This window comes from Lipophrys pholis (assembly GCF_963383615.2).
Source record: "Lipophrys pholis genome assembly, chromosome: 15".
NCBI classification, from domain to species: domain Eukaryota; kingdom Metazoa; phylum Chordata; class Actinopteri; order Blenniiformes; family Blenniidae; genus Lipophrys; species Lipophrys pholis.
Genome location: NC_137642.1, coordinates 20,523,092 through 20,533,977, shown reverse-complemented (window position 1 = coordinate 20,533,977; position 10,886 = coordinate 20,523,092). Strand labels below are relative to the sequence as shown.

Here is a 10,886-nt window from a genome sequence, read left to right as displayed (position 1 = left end):
ATCGCCACTTTGTTTTTTTTCTTTCCTCGTGATCCCACTTCACTCGTGCTGCCGGATTTTTACAGGGAATTGGTGAAAAAAAAGCCTTGTTACTGTACCAACTGGAAACCGCTCTGTGTGTTGAAAAGAAAAAGAAACAAACATGCTGCTTTAACTGCTTTGATAAAGAAATAAATCTCCTTCCAGTAAATTTCTCATCTGTGTGTGTCTTTCTTCAGTGGAGGGCAGTCTTCCTGTTTCCTCCCAACCTGACTGCGGAAAAAATATTGACATTACCAAAATAAAACGTTATGCGAAACCTTGCGATGGTAGTTTTTTCTTTCAGGATTTCCAAGAATCAGGCTTTAAACTTAGTGTACATGACAGGATGCCCGTGTTTATTCTTTTGTCTAATTAATCTCTTCTGTCATATTTAAGTTTTTTTATTATTATCTTTAAACAACGCTTTTTGTAAGGTAGTAGCACTCAAAAACATGATGTGGTTAACGTGAACTGGAGGGTTGCAGCCACATCTAACCTACAAGGTATTACTGAAACCACAAAATAAAGTTGATAAAAGTATTTGCTTTTTAAATTTTCATATGGTACTGTACAGTAATGGATGTATCTATTTCCTTCTTTCTCAGGTGGAATTATCAAGCATATTCAGCATTTTTTATTGTTTTGTGTTGAAATTGTATTCATTCAATTTAATCCATCTAGCTGCCTTTTTTCTTTTTGGAATGAAATCTTTCAATAAGCACCATGTAACGGGTTACCTAAGGAGTCCAAAAAGAATAAACCTTTGAGATGAGCAGTGTAAACATGAGCTGCTGACTGCAGGAAGAATCTAAGACTGAGTCTCAGACTGGAAACAAGACAAAGCCTCCACAGGCTCAGTTTGAGTAAATAATGCAGAGATGCTTTGCTCTGTGCAAAAAGCTGCCTCTCCTTTTATTATAAACACTTTTTGATATATCAAATACACCGATAGACGTATTTCCTATAAAAGATAGCATTTGACTGGTGCAATGCAGGATCAGAGGCCTCTCTTCTCCGGATCCTCCAGGATGTCCACGGTTGGCTTTCCCGCTCTGTCCAACAGGGGGCGCCACTCTGGAGACTCCACAGCATCCAGAAGAGAAGCGAGCTCAACCTCCAACTTCTCAACTGTGTCCTCCACTTTCTGCAGAAGACACAAGGCATGTGTGCACGGTTGACATATGAATTATACATTAATAAGTTGTTGTATGAATAATGGAATCATCACTCATGAATTATACAATTGTATGAATAAACCAGCTGCCCAAAACTGCTAGTGAGGTAAGGTCAGAGTTAGTCTGTCAAATGAGGGGAAGGTTCAGGTTTTGGATGCTTATTGGGAAAATATACTTTCATTTTTTTTCATAAAACATGGATGTGAGACAGCGAGGATCCACAACATTGTCCATTTCTTCTCCTTAAAGTGACATTTGAAGGATTTTTTTTTTTTTTTGGGGCATCCTGAGATGGATAGGCCTTTAATAATGGAGTTAACTGCAGAGGAAGGGCTGAATGTGAGAGAGGGTTCGGAGTCATTACCTTCTCTACTACATCCAGGCGCTCATGAAGATTTGTGTGCTCCTGACAGGAGCTAGAATGCACCGCCCGAGGCTGCAGGTCAGGCTCCGGTCCTGAAAACACAAAATTTATCATTGGACATAATGAATAGGAGCTTCTTACAAAAGGTATTTAAAATGTGTGTATATCATGAGATTAACATTTAAACAATAAGTGACAGCATCATTGTCTTATTGACAGCAGGAGTAACTAGAGTTTAACTTTATGCGAAATGACGTACACTTAAATAAAAGATGACTGAATGAGCTCCCGATGTAAGGACAAGTCTGCCGGAAGAAGATCTACAGGAACTAAGAATGGAAACAAATGGCACCGAAATGCTAAAGTCTCACAAAGACAAAACATGAAACAGCAAAAAGAAGCAAAATTATGACAAAGAGGCACAAATAAAACTCAAATAGATTCAGAATGATAGATAGATAGATAGATAGATAGATAGATAGATAGATAGATAGATAGATAGATAGATAGATAGATAGATAGATAGATAGATAGATAGATAGATAGATAGATAGATAGATAGATAGATAGATAGATAGATAGATAGATAGATGGATAAAAAGTGACGTAAAATAGACATAAAATATCAAACTGAAGTAAAAGGGATTACGTTCCAAGTGAAAATGCATAATATTTGTTTTCATTTCAGAAAAGTTTTGCGTTGATGTCTGTTTACATGGAAACATTTAACTATGGCGTGTCCGTGTACATCCGTACGGACAGACGACCATGTTGGATTGTCATTACAGGTGACTCTCAGCTATAAAACCACCAAGTCCCAGGAGAATATGGACTGGGAGTCATGACCCTCCGGAGGCAAACATTGTGTTCGGAAAGTTGTGTTTTCAGTGGCTCCGAGCACCGTTGTTGTGTAAACACACACCCAAAACAAAATGAACGTTTTTCGCTCTCACTTGAAAACGTGTGAACGGGTCTCCAGTGCTTTGGTCAGACGTTTCCTGCCTGTGGGAAGTCGGTTTGTTGAAAGTATGAAGAGTTGAATCGTTTGGTTTCTCTTCACCACACTTCATAAAATATCCTCAGACGACCGCGCTGAGTTGACGTTATACTAATGAAGCTAAATTGGATCGAGATTACATGACTTTTCTCGCTATAGCAACAGCAGAGCGCCCTTCCTCTCTGGTGTAAGCCCTGAAATGGGTATAAAGCCATTCGACGCTGGTGTAAATCCACGGGAGCGCGGCGGGGAGGGCCGCGTGCATTGTTCCTGCCGCTTCCTCCTCACACTTGTGCTTCCAATTATCTGTTTCTCTTTGAAGCCTGCAGATTTGAGAGGAAGCCCGCCGTTTGCTGGCGGGGCTCGGCTCCCATTTTCTAACACCTTCTTAGTGGCGGCGGGCCAGACACCCACTGACGGTACTTATACTTTATAAATGAGCGATCGTCTCATCCATTGACTGACTGCTGGCAGCGGGGGGGAGCGTTCAGGGAGCTCGAGGACAGCCGGAGCCCGGCGGCGTACGTCGCTGGTGAGCTTCAGCAGGACTGAAGCAGTGTCGGGTTGCTGCTCTGGAGAGAGAGAGCTGTGTCAGGATCGTTCCTCGGGGCAGCTCACCAGGAACCAAACAAGGATAGAGTTCGGGGGTTTATTTGAACAAAAATGCTTTGGCACTCATTTGAAGTTTTCTTTCCAGCAGGCATAAGCTGGTAACCTCCGTCTCTTTCTAACATGTTTTGTATTCTGCAACAATTCTAGTTGTTTTTTTTCCCCCAGCCATTCCCTCCATAACGCCCCTGCCCACATTACAGTTTCTTATCCTCTCCCAGAAGTTTTTTCTCTGCACACTGGGGACAAAAGGGCGAGCTGGTGGAAGCGATTCACCTGAGAACAAAAAGGCTCTGGCTCCCAGTCCGCTGCTGGATAAACACAGACTGTGGTTTGGTTCAGACGCATCACAGCAGCTCATTTCACCAGATCCACTGGAAAAAAAGTTGTGTCAATGTTTTCTGGGATTCCCCATTTATTTTCCCAAAAATAGGAATTTGCATTTATGGATACTTTCCCCCTAATCTAGTCATCATTTTCTAACTTTTAAAATGGAATGTAGACTTTTTGCATTGGTCCCGAGTAGAAATCATGAAAATAACTGAATTAATGGAGCATGAAACTTTGAATGACTGATTTTATTACAAGTATAGTGGAGACAAGACGAAATTGCAAAATAAGCGTAATAAGCAAAGAAAAAATGAGTGCAATCGTTGTGGCAGTTTGAGACTAAATATAAAGACTTAACAGTTATTTTGAGTAGCGTCAGGAGTCAATGTGCCTCCTGTTGTCAATATGGTTCTCTCGAATAAAATTCCTGCTGTCGGGAAATTCTCCATTTTTGAAGGAGAAGACAGTGTGTCTGTATGCATCAGCCCTTCCATTGGATTATTAATATATAAAAGGCCTTTGTTAATAGATGAATGTAAATTAAGGTCAGTAAACACAACAATGTAATCAATATGGAGTTCAAAGAGTTCAGGTTTCAGTCCAACTCATTCTTATTCTGCAATTTAAATATGATTGAAATGATATTGGATTAGTAATCTGGGTATGTTTATTAAAGAATTTGAGAAAAATATTTCAGCTTGTTCATGGTGCGTATGTCTTACGTCCTGCAGGAAGTGATGCACAAGGATTCGATTGCGGTGCACGGATGCATGAAAGGCAATTTCCATGCACTGATTATGCAAATAATGAAAGACACAGTAATGATGCAATGATTAATTACTCTAATGTGGCTGCAGTGTGTACATCTGAAGATGTCAAACTAAAAGAGGTTGTATGGGTCCATGCTTAACAAGTCACTTTGTCCCTAATCAACAAACCTTGACGCTGCGCCAGCGGGAATAATGTTCACATCTCAGTCTGCACACTGTCCTCCCGTGGACGGCCGTGCCTCCGCATCGAACCGCCCTCATTTTACCACATGAGGAACGGTTCAAGGAGTCCATTATGGTGGCCAGAGGGGCGCCAGGTCCAGGACAAGAAGGAAGCAGGCCAGGAGAGAGGACGGATCGATGGAAGGTACACACATCAGACTTTCAATAGAGGAAGAAGATCCGTCACTAAGACAGAGTTTGATGCACAGCAGTGAAAATAATCTTATGGTAAAGTCCACAAATAAAAGTCGCGGGGAGCCAGCTGAGGAAAAGCCTCCCATCATCATAACTGATGGCGAACCAGTTTACACAACATATAAACAACGTGAACTCGTAAACGTGAACGACCTAAATCTTTCACAATCTGGGAAACACGGCCGATGTCCTATATCCATCACCCCCATAAGCCCTAAACTGAACATAGGTTTTATTTTGAGCGTCTCTCCGACTCACTTCTCAGGAAATCAGCTTTCAAATACCAAGTTTGTGCCCATTTTTATATGTGGGAACCTCCAGAGATTCACAGTCGATTTTCTGCAGCATTTTGCAGCCTTCAGCATGCATATTTTTACAAACCAACCTTCACAGTGTGTCTCTGATGCTGCTGCTGATGCTTCACAATTACTCGGGGATCTTTTCACCGCTGCACTACTGATCCTTCAGCTGCAGTCTCACTGCTGTGCTATTTCCATTTCTTTCATTAAAACACCAAAATCCTTGCTTCATAAATTAGCAACAGCAGTTAAATTTAATGAAACTTCCAGTCAGTGTGTTTCTCTATCATTGTTTTTTTTTTTCCACACTTTTACACACTCATCCTGTGGGCTGAATTGGACCCTGTGGAGGAGTTTTGGACCCTAGGCCCATATATTCAACACCCTCATTCTAAGAGTGTACAGTTATCTACTGCATTACTTGTTGAGTTTACTCAGGTTTGCAAAACTTGCCTCGACTTAGCATTGATAGATGAATTGTCATTGGCTATTTCCCCAAACGTCAGATTTCAAACTCCAGAATCGGGTGTAGATTTATAAGAGAGGCCTCCTCGTCCCCGCCTCCTTTATTGTCACATTTCACAACAACACGCAGAGGGATGGGGGAGGATAGGGGAGGAGGTTTACTTCCAGAAAGCTGACGGTCGAAGGTTTACAACAAGCTGCAGGCACAATTAATGATGCAAAGTCACCAACTGGCTGTGGATGTTTGATGACGGTGGACTGATTTAAGCCAGCAGGCCTTTGTTCTAGTCTGTGTGCTTTTTGTGAAACGCCGGTCCAAGAGCCTCACAAATCAGAATCACGTCAGCCTCCAACCAAAAAAATGAAACACACCACGGGATAAAGCGAGCACAGATCCCATGAGTCGGCTGACCTCTTCCACCCGGGGGACGGAGGTGAACGACCGGGCGTGAGTGTGCGTGCAGTTCACACAATCTCTGCCTCTGGAACTGAGAGCGGGAGTCAGTGTGGGTCAGAGCGTCGGCGCACAACAACACGGTTGATCCAGACGGAGCTCTGGCAAGCCAACAGGATCAGTGTGATCGGTGTACAGCAAGCCCATCTTGGCACTCGGCTCGGTCTCCTGCCAATAACATTGGCAACGTGCATGTTTGCACACTGGAGAAAGAATGACTGCGACTGTTTGGAGGCTGGAAACATGTTGGCTGCTCTGCTGCACCTCCATGTAATCACAACAGGAACAATATGGAAAAGAAGATGGCAGAAGGGGCGTACATCTTTATCAACAACTCGGGCTACTACATGGTGACCACATGATAGAAGTCAGATACACAAAACAATTATAGTCGTCGAACTACTGCTTCTGAAAATGCTGCTCATGAAAACTGTAGAAGTAAACATAATGGAACTGAGCACTGCTCGTGTAAAATAGAAGCAAGAGAAAGAGCACTGTTATTTGAAAGAACAAAGCACAAAGACATTCGCATCGACTACTTAAGAAAGCTTTTTTTTTAACATTTTTAGGTGAAAACAAAACCTTCTGTTGCATTTTGGGCCTCGGTTTACACGACACCGGTGCTCAGAGCCCCTGAGAACACAACTTTTTGGAAACGCTCCAACTCCGTCTCCATGGAAACACGACTACTGCACATGCATGAGTAGATAGACAACAACAATGGCGGCCTCTGTCAATACGAATGTCCGTGTGCTCGCTGCTGTTAATGTTTACGACATTAACAGCCGAGTTTGTGGTTACAATCACAAAAACAACCAACAGCGCCAACTAGTGGCTCAACATGCTGACTACATTGTTTTTGCGTAAACAACATCATTTTCAAAACGTTACTGTGGAAATAGGAAACTTTTTGGAAATGAACAACAAAAAAAGCGTTTTTACTTGAAACGTTTAAACGGGGCCCAATTGTTTGTATTTGTCATTAAACGACCTAATGTTACAGAAACAGTGCGACCCAGTGTGGACACAATCGGCAGGAGTATTTACGTTTAATCAAATATTCCAATCAGTGTTTCCTTGGCAGTTTTACACTGGGTAATGTCATCGTGTTGTTTCGGTCCCTCCAGTGGACCAGTTTTCTCCCGCATGCTGGTTGACAACAGAACGAGTGACTAAAGCTTCTGAAAAAAAAATTCTCTCATTCATTTGTGGCTTTTTAATAAATCATTCACAATCAATCAAGTGCTAAATTCACAAAATAAACTTACACATGTTAACACAAATAAATCATGTTTATTCATTCATTTGAAGCACGATTAAATGTTCATGTTTTTTTAACAAGCAATTTTTTTTCTGAAATTCATTATTCAGTGAACATGTTAAAAGTCTCAAATCAAATTAAAATTTTAAAAAGATGAGGGTTTGTTTTTTTTCCTACACAGACTATAGTACTTTTGGTACTGCAAAAATGTAGAAAGTATCATAGCTTAGATCACTCAATGATTTGAATGTAGATGATTCTTACTCCCATCATGGCCTTTTTATTTATTTTTTTATCTCACCAGTGTTAATATCTTTTCTATTGGCTACAAAGACAATGAAAGTTCTGAAATGTAATTTTTGTATGAAGAGTTTGATTTGCATTAACACAAATGTGTATTTACAGTTTTGCTCTACATAAAATAAACAACATAGCACATGATTAATTCATGATATTTCAGAACAATAATTAAAAAATATGATCAAATTACTTTATTTGTTTTGCTGTTTTAGTGGATTTAGCAGTTTTAGTCATTTTGGTTAGTTTTCTATTTTAGTTTGATGAATGTTTTTAACCTTTCCAGCCGTTTCTAACGGTTCTAACTTTCTCAAGCTGTTTAACTGGTTTGATTAAAGTCTATTTTTCTTTGAAACAATCTTATAATCATTTTTAACTCGCTGAGAAGCGCATTCAACATTTATCATCTTGCAACTTTTCTTTATCGACATGTTAATTCTGTGAAAGCTTCAGCCGCATCAACCCACCAAACAGCACGTTAACCAGTGGCTCATATGTTTTTTTAAATGATCGTTCTATCACTTTAAATTCTTCAGCTTCATGCTTTCCAGCATGCACTGACCCATCTGCAGACATCTGGGTTCCAGTTGATCTGCTTTCGATCAAATGATCCATAAGATGTGAGATCTTGCCCGTCGGCTCAGTGGCTCCCTGAAGCCTGCACAAGTTAAAGATTTTTTATTTTTTTTTTAATCAAGGGACACCACACTTATATTCAATGCATCTACATCAATTGGCGTTTATATTTTATACTTGTGCTACAGGCACTTCAACTGCTTCCAATAACTTTAACAACTTTAACTTTCTGTTGAAAGACTGCAACAGACTGCTGATTTCAACTGACTTCTTTAGTTTTCAAGAAACGCTTCAGCCACTTTCAAAGGATTCCTTAAAAAAATAAAAAATAAAAAACCCCACTTCTGAAGACAAACTGTCTTTGGTAAAAACACACCAGCTCACTTTTCAAGCTGTTAATCATGAACTCGACTTCAAAAATGACCCACCTGAAATGAGTTCAACTTCTAATGCCTTTCATTTCTATGTCGTCTCTAATATAACTCTTTCAATGCGAATGCTGGATTACCTGCCATCACTTTTGTCAGTCTCATTGAATTCTTCTGGAATGAGAGATTTAACGAAACACTGAATAAAGCGGTCAGACTGATGTGCATGTTTATATAGAATAAAGAACATCATGGATCAGTCCCATGATGCTTTGCACTGTGATATTTAACGTTTGTGAGGCAGGAACATGAATCCACATCCAGCTTCACCCGCCAGTATCAAAAATGGATTTGTCAACGAGACCGATCAAGCTTGTTGGGTTATTTTGGAAACTGAAACACCAAAAAGTCATTCTACTCCTTCAGATTCTGAAATGGTAACGTTGTCCGATTGCTTTGCCTTGGCCACCCCCCCACCCCCCCGCTACCTGGCCTGAGGTCTGAGGCAAAGCAACCTTACGTATCATTGACTTGGACACCGATGAGGAGTTCACCACCTCTCCTGATCCAATCAGATCCTCCCAATCTGATCCTATTGAAGTTTACATGACACGATTAATGACTGACTTTACCACAAATGCAAACCAATATTTTTCCTACACTCAGTCCACCCAAGGATCAAATAAACTGCACTCCCATCAACTATTTCCTCTCCACCAACAAAAAAAATAGAATCCAACTGTTTGCACATTTCCCTTGGTTTTGTTTCCTGCTGTTAAACCTGTTTGTACAATTGACAATCACATTTCCTTCAAGCCAAAACACACTTTTTTTTTTTTTTTTTGTAATTTTGTACTTTTCCAGTCTTTTCCATTTCCTTTTTGTTTTGCGAATCTTTAAGAAGCTTTTTTTTGAAAGCGAGAACATCACCGCAACGTGAACATTCTGCTCTTTGCTGGGTAAAACAAGCTGTTCAGTGTGTGTGTGTGTGTGTGTGTGTGTGTGTGTGTGTGTGTGTGTGTGTGTGTGTGTGTGTGTGTGTGTGTGTGTGTGTGTGTGTGTGTGTGTGTGTGTGTGTGTGTGTGAGTGAGTGTTAAGTCTGTCTGCATCATTCTTGCAGTATGAAGTCAGTGTAATTCACACTGGGGGGACGAGTCTGGGGGACTGGCCCATGTTTTGTGTGAGTTTTCCGTTGGATTTGGAGCGGCGCTGGTAAACACAGCTGAAGACGCTGGTATGGAGGCAGGCGGACGAACACGATGGATGAGGTGGTTGTTTGAAACTACGCTGACAGTGTACTGGATTAAGTGTAGCCAGAGCTGCAAGCAAATTCGGAACAGATGTGCTGGCAAGACGCTTGAGACACACATTTACAGACACACACACACACCCTTGTATTGTGTCAAACACGTCCATTGAATATCTAATATACCATGTAAAGCGTGATAATGGACATTGTCCCATAGTTCTACTTGCTTTATCACCTCCACACTGATCCTGTGTGTCCACTCTCTCTTGCTTTCTGACCTCTGACCTTCCATCTTCATCTCTTACCTGCAGCAGCGTAGCCAATCAAGAGGAGGAGGAGTCCAACTGAGGAGGAGGAGGAGGGTCGGATCATGGCGAGACCTGGCGAAAGGCTGAATGAAGCTCACACACACACACACACACACACACGCCCGAGAGGGAAAAGGATCTGGAAGAGTTATGGCCTCCAAAGATTCTTCTTTAATCCAAAACAAGACGAAGAAACTGAGAAGAATCTCTGCCTCCTGTTCCTTGCTCGCTCTCTCGCTCTCTAATCCGTCCCTCCCTGACTTGGTTGCATCTAGTTTCCTAGTGAAAACATTAGATGCGGGACCAAAAGCTCGGGATCTGGGAGGAGGAGGAGGAGGAGGAGGAGGAGGTGGGAGGGGACTCACTTCTTGGCTTGAGTCAACCACACAGACACACTAAAAAAAACAAACCCCAACACTCCAGGCTTCAGCATTTTGAGTCTCTGAACTGGATAAAACAAGAGAACAAGAAAGTTAAAAGCAAGAAATTACGATATATTTTGGACTATAAGTGACATCTGTTTATAAAATGAAGCATAAATAGTTACAATCTACACGACAATCTGTAAATTTCTTCCTGCAGTTCTGACTGTCCTGCCTTTAGCCCACGATTCTTTGTTTTCTTCATCGTAGTAACAGTTTCTCTGCTTTTCTTCTGTCCCTCAAAAGTCTCTCAGACACCTTGAACTCTTTCTGATCCCCTGTTCCCTTTTACTGCTGCATATTTTATATTTTTTACTTTAAAATTTGCTGTGTAGAAACATTTTTCTTGTGTAATAATTGAGGGGTTTTTTTGTAGCAGCTTTCTGTTGTCATACAGTGACATCTAGTGGTCCCAGATAGTATCAACCAGTCTATTTTAATACGTAAGTTGCTTCTAAATATAAGGTGAATGATCAGCCAAGCCACTGAAAGTGTGAATAACAG

General features: G+C 41.1%; 1 protein-coding gene across 1 annotated transcript; it reads right to left on the bottom strand.

Moving 5' to 3' along the window:
* Positions 1-352: 352 nt before the first annotated feature.
* LOC308121199 (placenta-specific protein 9-like) lies at positions 353-10,288 on the bottom strand. Its single transcript, XM_080482312.1, has 3 exons — positions 9,958-10,288; positions 1,561-1,652; positions 353-1,165 (listed from the first exon to the last, which is right to left on the bottom strand). Exons 1-3 carry the CDS (start codon positions 10,022-10,024, stop codon positions 1,019-1,021), a joined length of 306 nt encoding a protein of 101 aa, XP_080338438.1. The 5' UTR covers positions 10,025-10,288; the 3' UTR covers positions 353-1,018.
* Positions 10,289-10,886: the final 598 nt, after the last annotated feature.